A 24578-nucleotide genomic window follows, 5' to 3' on the forward strand; every position below is an offset into this window, starting at 1 on the left:
TCATTCACCAGATAACCTCATCTTATTTCCCTGATCTGCCTCTTTTTCTCCTGAAATTACCTGACATCTCAGTTTTTCCTGGAAACTTAACCCAATTAGGTGGTCAAGGTGAAGGTCATCTACACCTATAAAAAAAATATCCTCTATCCCCATATTGTTTAAGACTTAAGCATAGGGGCTGGAGTTGTAGCTCAGTGAGAGAGCACTTGCCTAGCACAGGTGAAGCACTGGGTTCAATTCTCAGCACCACATAAAAACAAATAAATAAAATAAAGTTTAAATTCTTAAAAAAAAAGACTTAAGCATAAAAGACAGTAACCTCCAAACATGTTGATATACATGTGAGTTCTGAGCCTTATTACTTCAGAATTCATTTCAAAGTATTCTGAAAAGATCAACTAAAATTCTAAAAAATGAACTGAAAAGAAAGGCAGAAAAAGTGAAACGTGAAATAAGAACAGCAAAAAAAAAAATTTTTTTTTTTTTTTTAGTATTAGCACTTCCTGTATTCATGCAACAAATATTAATGAGGCAGTTTTGATGCCAGGCACTGTGCTGGACACTAAGGACAGATGTTAACCACTATAACTCAGAGTTTGTTAAGCAGAAAGAAATGTAACAAATAACAAGAAATGGTTATGAAAAGGTAACCAGAGACCAAAGAGAAGCTGATAAAGAACCAGAGGTGCAAATAGTAGGTGAGATAACTGAAAGGGCCTATTTGTTCAATGCTGTTCATTCCCAGCGGGCAGTATGTGGTTCTGAACACCTGCAGAGCATTCTGAAGATGAAAGTGAAATGATTAAGGCAAAGGAGTTTATTAAACAAAGGCCCTTCAAAAAAGGTTTGGATGGGGTAATTATTGGTATATCTGAAGGAGGCCAGATTGAACCTATTCAATTTTACAGAGAAAAAGGGGAATTTATATACATGAAAGGATTTAAGAATTATTAAAAAAATACTTTTAAAAACAACTCTTAAATTACTTTTAAAAGCAACTCTTAAATCCCCTTAACATTTCAATAAGAATTTTTTTTTGTCTCAAAACAATGAAAAAATACTTTTCAAAAGAAGTAGTAGAAGAAACCCCATTGCTTGAGATATTAAAAACCAGATGGTCCAAAGTCCCAGAAAATATTCACATGGGTTCCATTCTTCACTGGGTGAAAGCAGAGAGACCAGCTTTATGTAATATATGGTTTGCATCTCTAGCTTAGCAATGCTATGAAAATAATGATTTGCATTTTCTTGAACTTTCCCTTAATTTCGTGGCCCTCCCCTGTTCTCTTACAGTGTTTGGTGTTCACTTCTGTTAGAGCTTGCCTCACAGGAATTGCCTGTTAGCTTGGCCACTGGGCCATTCTTCTTCTAGCTTCACATGTCATGAGCTTATAGGGTTTTCTCCCTGTCCCTAGGGACTACTGTGCACTATGGGTTCTGGAACCTGCTCCCCTTACATCATGATTCTGCATTTGTTTCCACCAGATCCTTGGGAGTTTCACAATTTTTATGTTGAATTTCTTGGCTTGGGCACACCACACTTGAAGATTACGTAAATTTGGACCTCCAATTGTACAGAGTTGGAGTTTTGATTTCTCACAGAAACCCCAACATCACCAACATTTTCTGGAACTGAGAAAAGATAAAAAGTTTCCTGTGGCTACCCAGGAATGGCGGGGCAGAGGGGGGTCTCACTTGCAATTGTCTGTTCTCACAGGCCCAAAGCTTTGTCTCTTGTATCCGTGAAGATGTTCCAACTCCAGCCTTTCCATCCTGCAAATAGTGTGTCCCTTTGAGCAAATGGGGAAAAACAAGTTTGTTTCAACTTGGTGTTGCTAGAGGTTGAATTCTTAGCCATAAGTAATCACTACAAAGACACTACAATAGATACTTAATTATAAGTACTTGATTTATAAATTTAATTCAATTTAAATAAACAAAATTCTGAATATGTACTGTGGACAAGGCTCCATGCGAGGTGCCTAATATCCTCTCTCCTGAGAACTGATGAGCTTTAACGTTTAATATTAATTACTTCTTGACAAGAAGACATTTTTGTTGAATTTATGAAGGAAGAGATCTTAAGTGGCTATTGAATTTACGAAGTAAATGATCCTATATAGCTGCTTAATGCCACTTAGGGTAAAAATGACATTTGTATATAAAAAGAATTATAGAAGTTATATCAAGGTAGAGATCCATCCAGATCCAACTATGGACTTTGATTTTTTTCAGCTAAGAATAACACATATTTGCAATCTAAGTCATATTAAATCAGGTTAATGTGACTTTAGAATAGGTCTTAAAAATGGAGTTGGCATTCCAATCAACTCCAGTCCTTCTAATTTAAATAACTTATTTTATGCCCTATGCCAATCAATCATTTTCTCCTCCAGAAAGTCAAACCAGTTTTTACACTATTCATTTGTAAAACTTACATGACATAAACATTATGTGACAGAAGTTGTTTGTTATTAAGAGAGAGAATATCGTCTCAAAGAAGCTTGTCATCTTGAAATAGGAAAAATCACACAAAGTAATTTTATTTGTATCATGGCTTCTTCACTGTTGGCTACATTTGTGACAGCAGATTTCATACTAAATATTAACAATATTTTGTTTATGCTTGAATGTGCTACAGTAGGATGTAGACTTTATTCAGAATTTTCCTGGTTAGAAAGAAGACTGTTCAGTTAAATGATATACTTGTGGGATGGTGACAAAGAATTATAGACATTATGTATCTAAGAAAAGTAGATTGACACTTTGGTGTCAAAATTTTTTTTCTTTTCAGTACAGGGGATTGAGCCCAAGGCCTTGAACATGCTATGCATCCACTCAGGCACTGAGCTGCATCCCCAGCCCTTCTCACTTTATTTTGAGACTGGGTCTTGCAAAATTATCCAGGCTGGACTCAAATTTACAATCCCCTGCCTCAGCCTCTCGAGTAGCTGGGATTACAGGCATGCACCACCACACCTGGCTTGATGTCAGAAATTTTGAAGTTTCACTTTCCCCTTGAAACTTATAAAATTCTTGTTTGGGGAGGTTTAAAAAAAGGCAAAATATTCACAATTTCATTTGATTCAAACTAATAGAAATACTAGTTATTAGCAGGCGCAGGCTTTAGGAAGTCATGGATATTAATATAAATAGTATTATTATAATGAATGAGCTGTGGAGACAGTTAATCTATTTGCTGGAAAGAGTTATTATTGGACTTTTATATAGGTCATAAAGTCAGGCTCATTTTCAAGAACTAATACAATAAGAAAAATTGACATATTTTGTTTGAATTTCTTGAGGTGTTGAAACAAGTCTTATTTGTAAATTTTGATGCAATTTTGATGAGACCTTTTTAAAATAACTTTTGCATTGTGTTGAGTCTTTTGGTTTGAGAAATGTGAATGTGGGTGTCTATGATTTGTTTTGTTTGGATTTTTCTGTTCAATATGTGAAAATATCCATTAGACAGGCTCCTGCTGAATATTTGGTCCCCATGTCATCAGTGCTGTGAGTGCACGTTGTGAATTGTTTAAACATTGTTGAATCCACTGTGGGTTGGCAAGAAGCATCTGGGAGCCAGACCTTTCCTGTGGACACATGCCAAGTGGTGGATTGTATTTCCTCACTACAGTGAACTATATCGAGATAATTTTTCTTCTTGAGTTTTTTAATCCAGAAATTATTTTCCAAAGCTAAGTAAAGGATCATATGATAAAATCATTTATAAGAAACCTACCTGAATTCTGTAACCACTGGTTGATTACCACTTTTCTTTAGCATACATGTAAACAAATCATGCAGTTGGACCACATGCAGATAGTTAACATTATGATCCTAAGTAGACTGTTTGGGAAAGTTCATATTGTTCTTTCATATATTCTCTTTAAATCAATAGTTTACTCTAAGCAAGGACAATAAACATTGAACGACCATTTAAATACTGTAGTTGGGCATGCCATTAAATTTACATGTTTGATTGCATATGTAATTAGATGGAACTGAAACCCTAAATTACATTTTATGTAATGTACATAATTATAGCATAACATTTATTCTAACTAAAAGTGCCAGAAAAAGTTTATTAAATGTTATATTAAACTTAGAAAATATAAGCAGTTGTGATTTGGGGATGAGAAAACAAGAATGCTGTATCATACTTGAAAATAGACAATAGGTTAGTTTTAGAGCACTGATTGCCTGACCCCAGACCCCTAAACTGGTACTTCATTTGCTACCCTGGGACACTCTAAACAGAGACCTTGAAAAAGTCACATCTGGTTTGCCCACAGTGTACAATGAGAACACCTTGGCTCTTTTACATAAGAGCAGATGCTTTGTTTATGTTGGCTTTATTTCTGGAATCCAAGTAAGGGAAACTTTCAAATGAGAGTTCAGCCTATCCCTTTAGGGGGCCAAAACTGATCAAGTATGTTGTTTTTTAAGCTCAAATTTTTATTCTTAACGTACCTTAAAGAGCATCAAATACTATTTTGTGGAAATGAACACCAGGACTCCATCAGAAGAGTTCCGTATGCCTAACCTTACTCCCCCAGAAGCTTCTTCCTTGCTTCTTTTGGCAGCCCCTTTCTATAGGAAATATCCTGGTTCTAGAAGATCTTTCCTTTTCCAGGCATTATAACATTTTATCATAAAATTTTCAGTGTAAAAAAAAATACTGCTTATTTTAAAGTTGAAAACACCTCGAAAACATAATTCTGAAAGTCTCTGCACAGCCCTCCATAGTTTTTAGAAATTTGTATTTTTCTTTAGTGTTATGTAAAGTGCTTTAATTTGCTGCATTTTTCATGTCTTACCGCAGTCAAATCTGGTGATAGTCTATAGCTATCTTATTCAGGATTAATCAATCTTTTGAGGCTCCTGGCAAGGATAGAAGCCGCTCTCGGCTCTGCTTGCTTCGGGGCTTGGCCTTACAGTTTTTTCATCATATTCAGTCTCTGGGAGGGAGACGCTGGGAGATGATTTTTCCATTTGCAAGCTGCTTCCCAACAGAAAGAAAAATGGAAGGGGCAAATGCCAAGCTTTTCAGTTTCTGTGGCCATTGCAAACATGACTTGTCTCCTGTTCTTAGCAGTGTACACTGTTTTTCAAGGGGCCTTTTTTTTTTTCCTGGATTGTGTTAGCCAAGTTATTTTGTCAATGAAGAATCTTGAAAATAAGAATATATGTCAATATAACACCATGAGGTTAACTTTCTCATCAGTTGCATGTTATAGGAGTAGGTAAAAATGCTGTTTAATTAATTAACACACATAGGAACAAGTGATACATGCTGAGTCTTATACTGAGAAAGAAGAAAAACCATAGTACTTCAGAACTTGAGCAGTAAGCAGCCAGTCTAGATTCAAATCCTGACACTATTTATTATACCTGTGTTTTGCTAGTGCTAGTTATTTAAATGTTTCTATACATCCATTTCTTCATCTGGAAAATGGGAATTACGACCTACTTAGATTTTGAGGATTGAATGAGATTTATGTATAAAGTGCCTAGCAGTGCTTGGTACACAGTAATTCCTCAAATTGTTGTAATCTCTGTGATTAGGCAGCTACTATACAGTGGCCATTGTGTTGGCTATTTCACCTCATTTTGTCCTCACAATAATTCTCTAAGGTAGAGTTTATATTTACATTTTCCAGATAAGAAAATTGAGGGTCAGAGTATTGAATTAATTTGTCTAAATTTGTATAGGTAGCAAAAGAGGGTAATATGAATTGCTGGAACACAAATTAAGTTTATATATTTTCATTGTATCTTTTGAGAATACATATGCAATTAACTCCTGCTTTACTAGTTCCATTATAATTAATTTACCTTGGTATTATTTACTTAGGCATATATATTTTTTTGAAACTTAAAATGTAAATGACATTTGAAGATACAGTGACCTAATTAATTTACATTTAAATGATGATTGAACACTCAACCTTTTGAAACCTTATGTAAAAAGATATGGCTGTAGGTCATTGGTTCGCAAGGTGTTGTCCTCAGCAACATGTCCTGGGAACTTGTTAGAAAAGCATATTCTTAAACTCACTCCAGATCCACTGAAACAGACTGTATGGTAGGTCTCAGTAATCTGGGTTTTTACAAGTCCTCCAGGTGCCTCTGATGCCTGCTAAAGCTTGAGAAGCACTGCTCTGGGTAAACAACACATCTAGGTGATATACAGATGTATTGATGTGGCTCATACTACCTCATCCCAAATGAGAAGTTATATATTGTAGTACGTGATGGTAATAGAAAAATATGGTTGGGGTTCTTATTGGACAATTTGCCTGTAGATATTCAGATTCAATATTGTGGGCTTGAACCCTTCCATGCCTTGGATTAGGCCTCCTGGGCAGGTGGTAGCTGTTACTGGCAGACACAGTCCAATAAGTACAAAGAACTGAGAGATGGGAAGTGACTCTGCCTTCTGTTATGATGATTGGTTTTTCTGATATTTCAGTCACTAGATTCTTCAATCAAGAGAAACTGATGTTAAGAATATTAAGAGGAACTGATGTTAAGAATATTAAGAGGGAGGGAAAGCAATAAACAGCCATTACCATTGCATCTTTTTCTGTCTTTAGATGCAATTTAAATGTGAAAGCAGCATATTGAAAAAATGAGTAGGGTCAAAGGATATAGGAAATAGGTAAGCTGCTACTACATCTAAATTTAATTGTAGGGGGAAATAGACAAAAGCTCTTGTCATTTTAGAATTCATGATAGGAAAAGAAGGGTCATCAGCTGGATGGACATATTTATCTAGACTCTAGGAAGGTAGACTTCAAAAAATTCAAATAAAGAATAGCACAAACATATGGTATTAAAGAATAATAAGCTGAGTATGGTGGCACACACCTGTAATCCCAGCGGCTAAGGAAGCTGAGGCAGGAGGATGGCAAGTTCAAAGCCAACCTCAGCAAAAGTGAAGCACTAAGCGACTCAGTGAGACCCTGTCTCTAAATAAAATACAAATTAGGGCTGGGGATGTAGCTCAGTGGTTGAGTGCCCCTGGGTTCAATCCCTGATACAAAAAAAAAAAAAAAAAAGACCAATAAGTATTTAAAAATGACATTTGGGTTTTAATTATAAATAATGTCAAAAAAGAAAAAAGGGGGAGAAACTAAAATATATCTGTATATAAGGATGCTACATTCTCTTCAATGCAATGCAACTTTAAAAAGAATGTATCAACAGTTAAAATGGCCTAGTGGCAAAGAAAATATGAAAATTATTGAAATTTATCAATTATAAGTACAGCAAAAAGTATACGATAGCTATGTGGTTTTGTTTGTTTCCAAAACTTACTAGGGACTAAATAGTTCAGAGCAAAAAATTTCCATTTCTATTTTATTTGTTTCTTTCTGTGACTAATTATCCTCCAACTGATAAGGTTAGTAAGAGGTAATAGAAGCCCAGGATTGGCGGAGAGATTAAAATGGAATACCTCGCTAGCCAAAATCCATTTAGTTTTAATTCAGCAAGTAGTCTTGGAAAACCATTTTTGTCTCAACCCTTTTGTTAGGCTGTGATAATATAAATAAATCCTTGAGGAGTTCATACCTGGAGGGAGAGTAGACTCGTAGACAAATGTTGGTAGTGCCCCGTGAGAACACTACTAATGGAAGCCTTTCCAAGACTTGATAATACACAAGAGAGAGAGGTCAGCTGCTTGTAGGGATTTGGGGAAAGGAAAGCATCCTATATGGGGGTCTGAACTATGTCTTGAAGAGCAGTAAGACTTAGGTTTGGCTTCTGGCCCAGATAAAAACTATATTACAAGAGATCTTGTACATGAAGCCACTGTACTACTGGGAAACATGACAGATGAGAGAGAAGTCATGAACTTTTCAAAGACTAGAAAATGGTACTATTGTAAGTTAGGTTCTTTGAGACAGACTGGGAGACAGTTGTGTGTAGTTTATTGGTGAGTGATCTTGGGAGACACCCTCAGATGAAGTGAGGAAGGCAGGACCAGGCTGGGGTGACTCTGCAGGATTGTGTTGCACTGAGGCAAAGGGATCTGTTTTTGTGTCCCTATTAGCTCCAGTTGCCCTCTGGGAGGGGGTGACCTTGAGTGAGGCAATTCCTTGCAGCCCAGGGCATTTTTGAGTGAAGGACACAGCTGTGAGCCAGCTGCCGCCTGAGTCTCTCAGCTGGAAGATGACCATGTTGGTTCTGAAGAGGGCATCTGGTATCTACTAGAGATGGGTTCTGAAAATTCTACATGGTTTAGGGACTTTGAAATGGATTCCAGAGAAGCTGCTAACATGAAATGTCACAGAGTGTCTTTAAACCATCAGAAGATGAAACAATGATTACTAGATTACTAGAAATCATTTTTTTTTTTTTGGAAATGCAGGCATTAACGGGACTTCATCCAGGCTCATGGCAGGATTCTCATAAAATCTATATAGATAAAGTGAGCTTGGGATCACTAACTATACAGCTATACTCTAAGGGTGCTAATTAATTGAGTTTGTGAATGTCTTAGAGCTTTGTTCTCAGTATCAGTGTCCAACATATTCAGCATTGCTTTGGAGGAAAATACAGAGGCCTAGTCTCAACAGAATGAAATCATGGGTCAAATCCAATAAGATGAAATATGATAGGGTGTCCCGCTTACTCCAGAAGTCTAGTTGCACAACTATATGAAAGAAGAGACTTGGCTTTGTGGTAAATGGGAAAAACACAGGGATTTTTGGTCAACAGCTCAGTGTGAGTCAACAGTGCAGTGTGATTCAATCCTGATAATGAGTGCTTTGGGAATGTAAAATAATTATCTGGAGAGCAAGATATCCACTTTTTCCCCCTTTAGTGTAGATGAACACTGTTTAGTTATTTAACTAAAATTATCCTTAAATACAGGACAATCATTCTCAAACTTTTTGGTCCCTGGATCCCTTTATAATCTTGATAATAAAGCTTTGTGGATTTTGCCTCTCAAACTTTACTGTATTAGAAATTAAAACTGAGAACTTTAAAAAATGTGTGTTTATTAGTGAATTTTAAAATCATATTAATAAAGGTATTATATATGTACTTATTTTTGAGAAAATAACTATTTTCCAAGAAAATAGAGGGGAGTATGTTATTGCATTTTGGCAGCTCTCTTCAATGTGTGTCTTTTTAAAAAATATTTTTAGTTGTAGATAGACACAATACCTTTATTTTATTTATTTTTATGTGGTACTGACTCACATATGCTAGGCAAGTGCCTTACCACTGAACAACAACCCAACCCTGCATGTGTGTCTTAACAGAAGACATTCAGACTCGTATATCTGCTTCCACATTCAAATGTGTTGTTTTAGTTTAAGTATAATCAACATGTAATGAAAATCCACCCTTATACAGATAACTGTGTGGTAGCAGAAGGAAGGTATTTTAATAGCCCTTGCATGTAATTGTAGATATCTTTCTTTGATACTATTCCCAGACCCCACAAGTAGTAATTAAAGGTTAGTTGCAAGGTGGAAATGAAACTGTGTCAGTGAATTTTGATATTTTTTGCATTTGAGTTTGTAAGTCTGCTCGTGCTCTGAAGTGGATCCTTTACCCATGCATGATTTTGTAATGTCATGTGTCAGTCAATTAAATAATCAATATTTTACTACGTTATTGAGAACCTCCAAATATTGACACAATTTACTTTATTTGTTCTTTTTAGATATACGTGATAGTAGACACAATTTTTTAAAAATCACATTTGTTTTATTGACAATAAAAATTGTGAGTTGTTTTCCTTGAAATAATAAGCTCAGTTTATTTTTGAGAAAATGTTTGCAGATTCCCAAATCTGGATAACTGTAGTTTGTCAGTCATTCGAGTAAAAACAGCATTCCATGAAAACAAAAATAAAAACAGCTTGTCCAGCTCTTGCACATCTGTTGGTACAACAGAAGTGTTTTATGCATCCTGATTTTGTCACACAGAATATTTAAAAGGCATGTACTAAAGTCCTGGTATTAGGTGGAAATAATTTTTACCTCTATTCATCAAGGACATTCTTTAGTGAAGCTAGTCTGTCTGTCTGTCTCCCCCTCTCCTTCTCTCTCTCTTAAATGTTGGTGTAAGACAGTGAAGGATGTAATGACAGTTTGGTGCCACTATGCTGATTTATGCTAAGGTGTCAGCAGTTTTACCCATCATTGCTTCTCAACATCAGTGCAAATGTTAACACAGTGAAAAAGGCACATAATTTATGTCTTAGTAGCATTATGAAAATATTTTGACCTCACAAACCCCTGCCCCCTGAAAGGGTCTTGGAAATCACTGCTGATAGAAGGGATATGGAGCCAATAAATCTCATGGTACCAGTTCCTCATATAGTACTCGGCTTCTTCTTCTTTGGGTTCTTGAAAATGAGGTTAAGGTGTACTGCACTTGATGAGGAAGAGTATATTTGCATAGGTGATTGGAGGAAACAGCCTAATCTGGCAGCAAATGAGCTCTGCACCCGTGTATCTGCTTTTCTCTGGAGGTTCCAGGAGGCAGCTGAAGATCCTTATGAAATGGCCACATTACAATTAAATGATCTTCACACCAAGCTCATTATTATTATTTTTTATGTAATGACATTCAAAAACAGAAACCAAAAAAAAAATCTAAGTTGATGAAATACTTTTACTTTCTAAAAAGAAATTCAGAATGGTTTACAATGAAACACACATATATTTGGGATAAGAAGTGTATAGGAATAATGAAATACATGCACATTTGGGATATTTGTATTAAAAATAAGAATCAAGAAAAACCATCTGGGTGAAGTGGCATGTGCCTGTAATCCCAGCTACTTGGGAGGGTGAGGCAATGGGATCACAAGTTCATGGCCAGCCTTGGCAACTTAACGAGTTTTTAAAAAAGGGCTGGGAGACCCTGGGTTCAATCCCCAGAACAAACAAACAAAAACAATAAATAAATAAAAACAAAATAAAACAAAACAACCAAACCAAAGAAAGAAAAACTAGTAATTATATAAAGGTGGTCTAGAAGGAGGTGTTAATGGTGGTTATGAATAGGCCCCAAACTGTTTTACTTATCTCTATTTTTTTTTTTTTTGGCTTTTCAGCAATGAGTAGATATTGCTTTTGTAATAAGAATAATAGCAAAAAAGATTGATTAAATGGAAAAAAAGGAACCAGAAATATAGAGCCAAATAGAAGTTTCTATAACTGAAAAATAATTCAGACTTTGCTTAGTTAAAGTAATTTTAGCATTGTAGAATTTATTATGTATTTTAACTGAAAGCCCAAGAATTTGGAATATATTAGGATTGCAAGAGGATTTTTTGTCCCCAGGGGATAGGACAGGGAGACAAGGAGCCACGTTTCATAATTTTCCTGTCAAACTCTTCAGGAGTAGGATCGTTGATTCACAGTCACTTCTCTTTTTTTAAACTTTATTTCTGTTTATTTTTTATGTAGTGCTGAGAATTGAACCCAGTGCCTCACACATATTAGAGAAATGTTCTACCACTGAGCCACAACCCCATCCCCCATAGTCATTTCTGACCCATAGAATCCGGCCTCCCGAAACTCAATTTTTAACCCATCTGCTTTCATCATCTGCCTTAATTGCCTGTACGTGGTCAGAAGTGCTCCTCCAGGCACAGGCCATACTTAAAAAGTGTCCACAGTGCACGTTGCACGGAAGGTGGGGTGGGGTGCAGGCTGTGTGACCTTGAGCCAGACGGTCAGCATCCTCAGCTCACTTCCCCTGTTATGAAATGAGGAAATGGAACAAGATATCTAAGGTTTCTTTTCCTTCACAGTTTTTTTTTTCCTGATTCTGTCAAGTGAGATCTTTGCTTGAGTTTCAAATTTTTTCCTCAACATCCCAACTGTGATGTTAACACATAGAATGTCTATGTGAAAAATTGTTATTTTCACATTTTATATTCATGTTTAAATTATTAATTTTAATAATATAATACAGAAATGTACTATGATCTAATGGCATTTCCTTTTTCATTTGAAGTGCAATGATAACCTTTTCATATTAAACCTTATAAGAATAGAATGTCTAAATTAAAAATAAGATTGTATGATTGAACAACTGTTACTTATTTTGTTGCTTTTTATATTATGTTGGCCTTTGTGGTTGCTGAATTCATGAGTTGTTGTAAAATAACTTGCTGTTAAGGCAATAAACTTGACACTATACACTAATTGTGTGTTCCCCCATCCCCCTAGAAATCTGGCTATCTCATTATCTTCCCCAAATCCTTGTTCAAAGTGCTATCAGCTAGACATTTTTCTTCCTGCTATGAAGTACTGCAGAGACATGACGGAGAAGTAGAAGTCAGAGTTACACAAGTCACCAGAACTATAACAATGACCCCAATTTTCCCAATTTCCAGGAGCAATAACATGACTCTAACTATGCTGTTTTAGTTATCTTTATCCTTCTGTACATGTTAAAGTGTACATAAGGCTAAAACTTAAGCATATGCTTACATAAAGATTGTATCTTATTTCTTTAAAATGTATGTAATACATTTAATAGAAGAATCTTTAGAAGTGTCATATTTATGTTACCAATAGTTCTGGATTTATAGGCCCTTGAGGATCACTCTCCCTCATTTTTATAATCTTGACTCTCTTGCCTGTATCCCCCTGACTCTGTTCTTTAACTTTCCTTACCCTCCCTCCAGCCTTTGCAGCTCACCATAGGTTTTGGAAGAGAAGAGGATGAGGTGTTATTTGTCCATTTGTGTAAAGCTTCCCAGCATTGCTCCCTTCTTTTGCATTGTACCATCAGGACCAGCCCTTTGTGTCTTCAGTTCCCTTGTGCTGTCTGTTATATCCGCTCAGGAACATCTTACCTGCAGCACCCAGAGCCTGAACCCCTGTTGAAATGTGAAAGACCTTTACCATCTCCACTTTAGACATGTTTTTCTTATTGAAATTAAATAAAAAGGAAAATAAACTGGCTGTTCTAGAAATAATTCTTTTTGAATTATGAGTTGTATTCGAAATCTTTACAAAATATTCAGTACTATGTGCTGGTGTTGGGGCTGTTGAGAATGTACTGAGCTAGAGGTGGAGAAAGAGCTAGAACAGGAAGGAGCAGGCAGCCTGTTTTTTATCCTCAGTTGCAATTGTGTTTCTAGAGCAGCACTAAAAATATTGCTTCATATACAGTGCCCACCTATGTGAAAACGTTTTCCAACTCCAGAAACATGACTTTGTTTATATAAAATTTTGGAAAATAATCCACCTATAAAGTAAAGATGTATATATCTTTATATATATATAGGTAGAAAAACATGTCTAAAGTGGAGATGGCAAAGGTGAGTCTTTCTACAAACCAATAACTGAAAGAAGTTCACCGTTTCAGAGCAATGGGTTATCCTTCACATTTCAACAGGGGTTCAGGCTCTGGGTGCTGCAAGTAAGATGTTCCTGAGCTGATGTAACAGACAGCACAAGGGAACTGAAGACACAAAGGGCTGGTCCTGATGGTACAATGCAAAAGAAGGGAGTAATGCTGGGAGGCTTTACACAAATGGACAAATAATACCTCATCCCTCTTCTCTCTCTCTCTTTCTCTCTCTCTCTCTCTCAATGCTAGGGAATCAAACACAGGGCCTCATGTATAACAGGCAAGTGCTCTTCTACTGAGTTACATTCCCAGCCCTTAAATTGAACATTTTAAGGAAAATCAAGGGAAAAGACACTTTGGCTCAGAGTTAGGGCTTAGTAACAGGCCTGAGGTTTAAATGCTGGCTCACATACTCTGAGTCTGTGAACCTGGGCAAGTTATTCAAGCTCTATAAATTTCATTTCTTGAATTCATAAAACGATGAGGATAAAAGTGCCTATTACTATCTCATAGAATTGTTATGGGGATGTTGTTATATAATGAATACAAGTGCAGATAATATGATATTTTAAGTAATAAATATTAATCATTCTTAAGAAAAATATGTAATTGCATAATCAGATGAAGGCCCGGCAGGTAGTAATCTAAACTCAAACTTCATTTCACAGCATGATTTCTTATTGTATCTATGTCTTTTATAATACGTTGGAACTCAGTAAAGCTGTTTTCTAAAGGTGTTTGTGAGAAAGGTAAAGGTTTTCTTAGGTTGCCTCCTCTTCTTCTTGAAGTGCTCATCACATATCCTGCCTTAATATTAACAGTGTCCTCACCCAGTGTCACTTAAACATGTCATTTACTTATCACACTTCTTTTTGTTCATTTATCCTAAAAATAAGAACAATAGTAAGCCAGAAACAGCCATTTTGTTAAAAATAAATGCATAGCTAGACAGATCTGTGATCTTTATTAGGGTAATAATCCATCTGTTATGGAACTGGACCAATTTGTAAATTAAATTGATTAATCTAAAAGGGGGGAAAAAAGATCTTAACTTTTCCCACAGTAAGCATTTTCTCAAATGGATTTTCCTAAAAAGATTTGGAAAAATTTGATTATCTGTTTTGCTTCCTCCTTTTGCTAAACCCAGAAAGAAGGCCAAGTATCTATTAAAAAGAGAAGTGGGTTGCATTTATCCTTTAGGATTCTATAAGGCCTGATTGCTCTTGGAAGTTCTATATTTTCTACATGGTGTAATGTTAAAACCTTTTGATAACTACCAGAGCATTTCTACTCCTCACAGATTAGTATATACATTACCATGTTGGAATTATTTTCTGCACTTAGTTCACTTTACTGTTATTTTCATCTTGTCTGATCACAAAAATTCTCTTGATGATTCTCCTAACAATGTGTGATTGGAATAATAACTTCACATGTTGAAGAGTTTTGTGCTGCAGCTGAGAGGCATGTAAATACAAGCTGCTTATTTGCAAGAAGCTTCCAGATTTGCAATATGATTGCTATGGAAACCACATAATGAAAACCTTATAACCATCTGTGTGGTTTGATGGATTTTACTGCATAGCTGAGCTGTTTTTGTTTACTGTTATTAAAATGTTGAATGGAATATATTAACCCATGAACATTGACTATTTGAGGTATTAATTAGTATTGTATAATGACATCGTGTCTCCACACCAAAATAAAATGTGCTTAACAATAAACCCAAATGAAACAACATGTGAGAGTATATGTTTCTAACACATTGTGAAGGTGATTATAGCCTAGAATTCTGGTCACTTGTTCGTACATATTTTTTTAGTGGCTTGAGGAGCTTTGCTCTGCTGATAAATGAATGTGTTAGGATTTATTTTCATGACTTTTGAATTTATTGGTTCACTCAGTATTTAGTGAACATCTCCTTTGTGCCAGGTTCTCGTTGAGATTCAGTATGAGCTTTTCCCCCAAGATTTAAAAATACACACCAAATTTTATTTTATTGTATTTTATCTGGAGGTTGCTTATATTTTTAGCCCAAGATAAAATGAGTTGTTTGAATATTATTAAGAAAAAATGGTGTATGAAATGCAGAATACTTTTGCTGAAAAGGTATAATTACTAGGTTTGACATGGAAAAAGGAAATGTTTTTAGTCTGCACCTTATGCTCTAAAATGCTGCTTATTAAAGAACATCTCAAATGAACTTCAGCTTGGATACTTTACAATGAATATTGATACTTAAGTAAATATTATTAATATCATGCTGATAATTTAGGAATATATTTCTTAGGGACAGAGCTCTCTGACACCAATAATATAATCTTTAGCATACATTATAATTTCTTAAATTTAAAAAAATTTTTATTTGATGGAGCTTTATTTTATTCACTTACTTATATGCAGTACTGAGAATCAAACCCAGTGCCTCACACATGCTAGGCAAGCGCCCTACCCCTGAGCCACAACACCAGCCCTAATTGCTTAAATTTTAATAAAAATAAATTTGTAATGATATTTTAAACAAATTCATTGCTAACTTTTTCAAGCAACAGAGCTTTCTTCTTTAATTGTTATAATTAATTTTTCTGATATTTGGAGCTGAATTTCTGATATTTGGAGAATGTTGTTTAATATATTGTTGCAGTTATAGCTTTTGTCTAAGGGCAAATGTCCTTACCTCTTTTTAAATTTATTCTTATTATTGGATTTGTGACCAGATTGGAAAGGGAGTGAGTGCTAGGGATAAAGAAAGTGTAAAAAGTAAGTAGAACTTTCTACTTCACCTTTTAAAAAATAAACTATCTGTAAAGTGAGTAGGTTGGACTGACTGTAAATGTCCCTTCTACTTTTAAAGTTTATGTGAAAGTACCCTGTTAAACCATTTGTGACAACTAGTGTTTGAGGTTTGGCATAAGTGAAGTAACTGTTCTTAAAGAGAAAAATACCATATTAAATTGCCACCATTAGGTTTAACACCAAATATTTCCATCTGTTTCTTGTATTGGAGCTTTTATTATTTTGTTTGAATTGAATTACATAAACTCAAAACAGTTTTATTTGTCTTGTAAGCACAGTAACTCTCAAGCTTGATTTAAATATGATTTTGATTCATCACCACTTAAACTCTCCAGGAGACACCTAAGTATACATCTGCAGTCCTGACTTCTCTACCACACGTTACAGCTGCCCTTGGACATTCCCTGTGGGAAGCACACCAGCACTTAAATCCCTCCTGTCAAAAACAAAGTGCTGTGTTCCCCCACCACAGCAGATTGTCTTGGCTCTTCTCTTTTTAGGAATGACATGTCCCGCAACTCAGTCAGCTTAGCTCAGAGCCCAAGTCATCCACAGTTGTTCTATTTTCTGCCTCTCCTCCACACTCAGGCAGGAAGGCACAAAGCTTATCGATTCTGGTTCCTCTACCTCTCAAAACCATCTCCTTCTGATTTTTTTTTCTTCTGCCTCTGCAGTTTAGGACTTCCTTCCCCTTTATCTAGATGCCCCCGCCCCCCCCCCTCCAGGCTGTCTGACACAATGAGCTCAAATGATCATTTCTGAAGCAGAGTTTCAGTCCTGGCCCGTGTCTGCTCCAGAACCTTCTAGGGTTCTCACTACCCACCAAATCATAGTCCAAAGTCTTTTAACTAGGTATTCAAGGACCCTCAATAACTAGTCCAAACCAGTAGCATCTCCTCCCATTGTGTGCTCTCCCTTCATTCCCACATTATTTAGTCACTGAATGTGACTGTGCCTTGTTCTTTTAAGTTCATGGCTTTCTCTGGGTGTGGAAATAGCCTTCTTTTCGTCTCTCCTTATTTAAATTCTCTCTACCCCACAGGCCTTCTTGGCATTCCCCAGTTTAGAGGTTTCTCCTCTGCACCCCTTCAGTGCTGGTGTGTACTATTTGTCAGGTTTAGGTTCCTTTAGCCCACTTTCATTTATATCCTGTCTTCTGTCCCCTTGAAGTGGTCAGCTTCCTGAAGGCGGGAGTTTATTACCCTTGTCTCCTCAGCAAATGCCCCTCTTTACTGCTAGTTAATACTCAGTGAAAATCGAACAATTGATCTGTATAAACTCATTTCTATAAACTGATTAGCAGTTTTTTGATAGAGATTTTTGATAGAGAAAAGGAAGGAAGGAATGTGATGGACAGTGTAGAAAGAGTATAGACTACAGCACTGATTATAGGTAGGATATAGAACATGGACTTTAGAATCCCGACCTTAAGTTTGAATAACAAACTTTAGAAGTTACATCACTGTTTGAATCTCAATTTACTCATCTGTAGAATGAGGATTTAAAAACTATTTATCTACAAAAATCTTATCTCCCATAGTATATAACACATGGTAGGTGCTCGATGTAATTTGGGGAGAATTAGTTGGAAAGATGAGGACCCTTCTGGTATTGTCCTGTGTAGATTAAGCCAGAAAACATATGAAAGTGTCTGTTACTCAATAGATGCCTTACAGGCTACATGTATTGTATATCATGCATTTTCTCCTTGCTATATTGATACTTTAGGAACCATGATTTTATCAGTAATATTTCTGTCACACAGTATAATATAGCTTGTCAGTATAATGCTGAATGTTATTTTATTGGATTTAAGATGGCTCCAGATGAATTTCTATTAGTATTTAAAACAAAATGTGCAGTGTATTAGTATATATCTTAAATTTTGTCAAGCCAATGTGGTAAACCTCAATAAATCTGCTATTGAGAAGTAGCTGGCAGTTTATTTATTCCTTGTTAGATTATCCACAGAGGAATATGAATCTTGAGTGGTTTCAGGTCTTTTAACAATAATAGTTACGTGTTACGAACTTTCGTTTTGCTCTAACAGTGGGGTGAGTTCTGTGTGGTTATCCCAGAGGAACCCCTTCAGTGTGCTGTTGTTTTTTTTACAGAGGAGGAAGAGGACAACGCTTCTGTGAAAATGGAAGAACAAAGGAAGATGAGTCAGGAAAGTGTGCATCATACCTCAGGTAATGATTGTGCAGCTTCCTGGCAAAGCTTTTTTTTTAATTTTTTTTTATTTTTTAAGCCACTTTCTTGCTACTCTAAAGACATTTACACAGCTCCCAGAAGTTGGCTTGTTTGGTCTGGATATCTTACCGCTGATAAGCTGCTTAGTCCCATTTAGGATGCATGAAAACCACTTGAGAAGGATTTATAAAGTAAGCCAATTTATACAAGGTATTCCTTCCTGAATTACTTTGTAATGACTCAATTAGCTTTCATTTCTGCACAAAGGAGATTTAGTTGCATAAATTAGCTTATCATCATTGAGGAAGTGTCACTGCTAAAGGACAGTTTATAGATACAACATGCAGTTGCTGTCAAACCTATAAGAATGTAATATAGACATCTGTGTATACTTTGTGCTTGAGCAGAACAGACTTCTGCCATTCAGAGACTAACAGGGGACAACAAGTTGCCCAAGGGACTGGCAATGTAGACATCTCTGAAAAGGTCAACTTGACACAGGCTCTGACAATCGACCCACAGCTCTGTCTTCTTTGATAAAAATCAGATAAACTTAAGACCGCTAATTGATCTGCAGCCTGTTTAAATGTTGGCCATGCATATCTTCATTGCATATGATTAGCACAGAAAGCAAATGAATTGGGTAAGAAATGCCAGAGTCCAGTGACAGCAGCTTAAAAATTGGAAAAGGACACTGTTGGCCTGGAAGACTAGGAAGGATGTTCCCCTTATCCATTTCCACTTGGCACATGGCCCCAGGTACTAATTATGACTGAGGCTAGAAAAATAACTGCACATGCTGTATACGGAATCACACGATACGAACCACTTTTCTTGCTTGTTGTTATTTCCAAATAGCAAGAGATAAACCATATCTGTAGTGCAAGCATGAGGTTAGTTTTGATAAACCAGCAATTATTTTACATGGAAAGAAGAGAAGAACTGCCTTCTTATCAGGACTTTACACCTCTTCATAGCCACATGTCAGCTGGGGCAAGGTCTGCCCTATCATCCCTCGGTCCTGCAAAGAGCTGGAGCTGGGGTCACCTTCCCCTCTCTGATATGTCCATACATCACTCTTTCAAGCTGTCAGAGGCAGGGTGGACAAGAAGTGTATGTTCAGGAAGTAGCTTTCCAGAGGCCTTCCTACTGTGACATGTGGAAAGGAAACAGAGGCCTGATTCCGGACCTGGACAGGAAGGCAGGAGCAGGTTGCTGCAAAAGCTTTTGGTTTGCTTTTTTCAGAAAGGAAGCAAGGACATAGTCATTAGATGTGAACACTCCGGTCCTGTAAAATAGAGCTATAAAACACAGAGGCTTAGTGAAACCTTGAGGACTATATTCAACAGTAACTTAAGTATATATGTTTTGGGTTATATATCGTGAGGCTTCTGCCAAAAGCATGTAGTTTTCTTTCTTTTAAATTTCAATACAGGAATAGAAGGTAGACACGTATAGATAGATACCCTTTACACAGATACAAATATTTTGGCTTAAAGCAATTGGATTTCTCAAAAATGCAATTTTCAAGAAATTAAAAAGAAACACCCTTTAAAAGTAACTATCTCCCCATTTTTTGCCTTCAAAGGTAGAAAAAAATTACATTTTGCTCAAAGGAATGCAATAAGTAGAACTAGCTTTACATGCCATAGCTATAAAGTACTGCAATAATTCTTATCTTTAGTGACATGAAATTCTTTTCAAGCAACAGTTTTAATGCTTTTGCATAGCAGTGACCTTTGCTCATCCCTAGGCTGTCAAAGACTAGAAGCTTGTTTGCCATGCAGAGCAGTGAGTTGACAAGGGTATTACTATCTTGCTGAGCATCACATGACATGAACTTCTAACCTTACTCAAGAATGTTATATATTTTTCACATTGACTGATTTTACTTGGGAAAAAAAGACTGGTCTAATGTAAAATATGTAAGTAAACACAAAGATGATCTTATATTTTTTCAAGTTCCTTCGTGTTCAGATTTATATACACACACTTACACACACACACACACAATCCCATTTGCTTATTTTTTTTAAACGCTGTAAATTATTTCTAAAATAGTTTTCAAACCTATAACACCCAGGGAGAGATTCCTCATTATCTTATTATGCTATTATTCATCCATTGTCATCATGTTTTTAAAATCTTGTCATCTGTGCAGAAGTATCTCCAATGTTTACATGTTTAGTTTATACAAACAATTCATAACAGTTCTGTTAGCTTTGCCCAATGGTCTGTTTATGTATGTTTTTAAAAGCAGAAGCAAGTACATTGTTTAAATCCTTCACAAGCTGGCTAATTTATTTTTTGTTTCTTACTTTCTCTTTTAATCATCCATGCCTCTCAGGATAAGAAACATAATAAGGTGATTTTTTTTCCTTTGTAATTTTGACAATATAGATCATGATGTGAGTAGCATAAAAAAATTAATCCATGTAGTAAAAACAACTGAACAGAATTAACTTGTATTTTAGAATGTATGTTTATCATATTATGTTCTATTCTATAAAAATACATCTTACATGGGATTTTTCATTGTGAGGGTGAACGATGTTAACTTTTGTGAAGTACTGTGCTTTTTGTACTACATTTATACTTAATTTTTGTCCATGTATATTTAAGCACAATAAAAAATTTAAAAAGTAAACTAGAGAAGCTTGCTGTTTTCCAAAACCGGATAATTTCTAATTTTTATGTCCATATTTCATATCAAGAATTTGAACATTATTTTCCTGAGGAGAAAGAAACTAAAAAACATATACTCGCTTAGCTGTGATATTTCTGCATTATAATTCGTATTGCATGCTGAAGCAGACAGGATAGTAAATTGTATGTATGTGTGACATAAACAGATTATTCTTTAGCAGAGCTCACATATGGGACACAGAAATGAGGTTGGTCTTTGGGTAACATCATCATCAAGATTATAGAAAGCACAGTTGAAAATGCATCTTTTCCCTAGTATTGCCAAATCGCTGGCTCCATCGCCTCTTTACAGCAGTGAGGTTTAATGAAATGCTCATGATGCACATCTAGGGAGAGATGCATCTTGCACACGGTGGGGGTCTCTCTTCCCCTTGCCTGCTCCTGTAACTCCCATTAGTGTTAATGGGAGTTTCGCCAAGTGCATCGAGGGGAAGAGAGACCCCAAAGTGATAAGGATTATGTGTTAGAAATCACCATACACTTTTCTTTTCCTTCTTTCTTCCCCACCCCCTCTTGAAAATCTATTAAATGAAGAAACTATCATGAGCAAATCTGAAAAAGGGAAGAGCAGTGTGGACAGCTGGGGGACCCATTGGGACGTCACAGCTAAGCCAAAAACTCTTCTCCTCTAGCTTTTAGCCAAAGTTTTGTTTCTTCCACCTTTTTGGACCAAGTCTAAGACTGAGCAGCCTGGGGAACACACTGAAGCCTTGAGTGGAGAAACCAGTTATTTAGATCCTTTTACCTCCCAGCCAGTTGCTGTGGGGGAGGGCCTTGCATGTGAAATGATGTCATTCCCCTCTTTGCTCTAATTCCTTGACTTTTCAACTGACACTGACGGACTGCAAAGGGCGCAACATTTGACCCATTTAGCAGTTGATTTAATCTGACTAGAATGTTTCAACTTCTAAATCTCTATTTGTCTAAATAAGTGGTTTTTAAAGGAAATCAGTCACTTTATTATTAAGTGATTTTTTTTTTTCTTAAAAAGAAAGAAATGGACAATGTTTGGAGAGATCTGGCCAGTTGGAGTGCCCTCTAGTGTCCATTGATAGAATTTACTTAATATATGCTTTTGGGGGGAAATGTAATGAAGGGTGGCCACAAGCATTGTTAGTTCTTGGTTGGATTCCCAGGCTTGTATACATCCCTGCTGGTATCAGTGATGAGTGCTCAAATACTAGTGTAGAAAAGCCAATAAGGTGCCTGTCTCTCTCTGTCTGCCTTCCTCTTTCCCTCCCTCCTCCCATTGTCCCTCTCTAGCTTGGAATTCTTAGAAAATGGGAAAGACATTTACTAGGGGGGTTTTTGCTAAGTTGTATATTTTTCTAGTCCTTGTTTATTTTCTTTCCTATATAAATGAAGAGTAACATCCTATAAATATCCCAACTCCATGTTATTCATATCCTCTTTTTTGGTTTTAGTAATTTTTAAGATAGTAAACAATTTTAAATTTTTCGAATAAAGTTAACACTTTGTATAAATCAGAAACCACATCTAATAGGATGAGCACCCTAATGGCATGCTAATGTGACTAGTTGTATAGGAATTGCCAGAAGCCTGCTGTTTGAGAGCCATAGAACAAAACTAAGATGACAACCCAGATCCAGCATGTGTCTCGACAGTTGTCCCCTCAGAATCCAAAGACGACATTCCAATGATGGCGGTTGTCAGCACGTATGTGTTCTGCCTGGCTAGTGAATACATGGACATCTTATTGATATTACTTGCATTCTTTTTGCATTAACTCATCAAAACTCAATTATCATGAAATTAAAAACAGGAAGCAGTTCTCAGTGTAACAAAAGCATCCAGTGTATTTAACTCTGTGCTGTGTTTCAGGAGACCCACATTGTATCAGTGACAAAGCATTTATTACCCGGTTTATTGTGGTATTACAGAGCGGAGAGCGCTAAATAATCAATCAGTTAATGGTCTGTATGGCAGTTTGAGCACATCACATCCATTGTGCTTATGCTAGTAGAAGGATGAGCTGATAACTCCAGTGTATGTTGCATGTTTATTCAGAGCCTAATGTCTTAAACTGGGGCTGACAAAAAAATCTGGTGAAAAATGCAGCTTTAGCTTTGGCAGTTTCAAAGTTGCTGAAATGTTTTAAGACAACTTTGAGAGGCTTTGGGTACAAATATCCCCAAGGAAAAGAGCTGTAATTACCTTATATTATTTGCAGCTTTAGGTTTTAGGATTTAAAAAAATAAAATTGAATCCCTAGTTTTGATTGCATTAGCTCTTTTGTTGTGGTTGTTAAAATATCCCAAACGCTGTGACATGGTTATTTCACCACGTGTTTGTCCCATCACCATGGGTATTGCTCATTATGAAGTATGGCACACTCTCTTCCAAACACATTGTGGATGGGCTTAGGTTAATCATTTAAAGTAAGCAGGAAGCAACTTGTAGGTGATGTGTTGGTGAGAACATGCTGTTACCACAGGTTTTAAATGAAAGACAGAAAAAGGATAAAGGACATTAAAAATCTGAACTTTTTGAAAATGATCTTAATTAGATGATAGTAATAAAAAGTAAGATTCTTGTGTGTGTGTGTGTGTGTGTGTGTGTGTGTGTATAAAAATGTTTCTTTGACTCAGAACAGAATTTTTTAAGACTGTTTTGGTGGTTGGGGTGGACTTTTAATTTCTGTTGGTTTATACTCTCTTACTTTCTTTTTCCTAGGTGATAAAAGCACTGATTACGCTAATTTTTACCAGGGTCTGTGGGACTGTACAGGAGCACTTTCTGATGAGTTGTCATTTAAGCGTGGTGATGTGATTTACATTCTTAGCAAGGTAAGAAGTTACCCCAAATGACAACTGTAAAGGGGAAATACGCAGCTCGATTTACATGCATTTGGATTTACAACATGAGGGAAAAATGCCAATTGGAATTCTTCTAGGTCCTAGTTAACAATTGGGAGTTCACAATAATTAATTATTTTGTCAAGTGAAATATAATCAAATTTTAAACACAATCAGATAACAGGATTCAACTTAACAGTGTGTTTACCTATCACTTCAGCCTTTGGCTTCCATCCACCCACTGCCTTCTCCAGAACAATGTGCTTATGTGAAAGTTAACATTGGAAGGTATTAGGTTATTTATTATGTTTTTCTTTCCTCTTCCTTTTTATTCTTCTGTGTGCTTATTCTGATTTTGTCTGCCATTCACTACTGGAAACACTGTGTTTATAGAACAAGTTTTTCATCTTTATGTAAATACATTGGGTGTTCCGACAATTTAAAAGCAATGCTTTTCTATTCAGACAGGTTTAGGTAAATTTTTTTCTTAAGTTTAACATACTATATTTGTAAACATAGTGGCAGAGTACATTGCTGTGAACTCATCTTTAAATGTACAAGAATCTTTGTCTCTGCTTCTAAACTGGATTATTCAGGATCTGTCAGATGTAAAATCAAGATTATATTTCTGAGCAGTGTGAGGTGTGTGCTCTCTTCATTTTAATTTTTTAATTTCCCCTTCTATAGTATAGGGACTTTAAAAAAATCTCTCTCTGTCTACTTTGT

General features: G+C 36.1%; 1 protein-coding gene across 3 annotated transcripts in view; it reads left to right on the forward strand.

Moving 5' to 3' along the window:
- The window catches only part of Skap2 (src kinase associated phosphoprotein 2), a 170109-nt gene that overhangs the window by 130318 nt on the left and 15213 nt on the right, over positions 1-24578 (forward strand). For 2 of the 3 annotated variants that reach the window (XM_005319135.5, XM_013355990.4), the window contains exons 10-11: positions 18252-18329; positions 23731-23843. In XM_005319135.5, the coding sequence (XP_005319192.1) occupies positions 18252-18329; positions 23731-23843 (191 nt within the window). Of the gene's footprint in view, positions 1-18251; positions 18330-20677; positions 20978-23730; positions 23844-24578 lie in introns of those variants that run through there. The other variant, XM_021722251.3, reaches the window with a different exon arrangement.

The sequence above is a fragment of the Ictidomys tridecemlineatus genome, chromosome 2 (genome assembly GCF_052094955.1).
Source record: "Ictidomys tridecemlineatus isolate mIctTri1 chromosome 2, mIctTri1.hap1, whole genome shotgun sequence".
Taxonomy (NCBI): Eukaryota; Metazoa; Chordata; class Mammalia; order Rodentia; family Sciuridae; genus Ictidomys; species Ictidomys tridecemlineatus.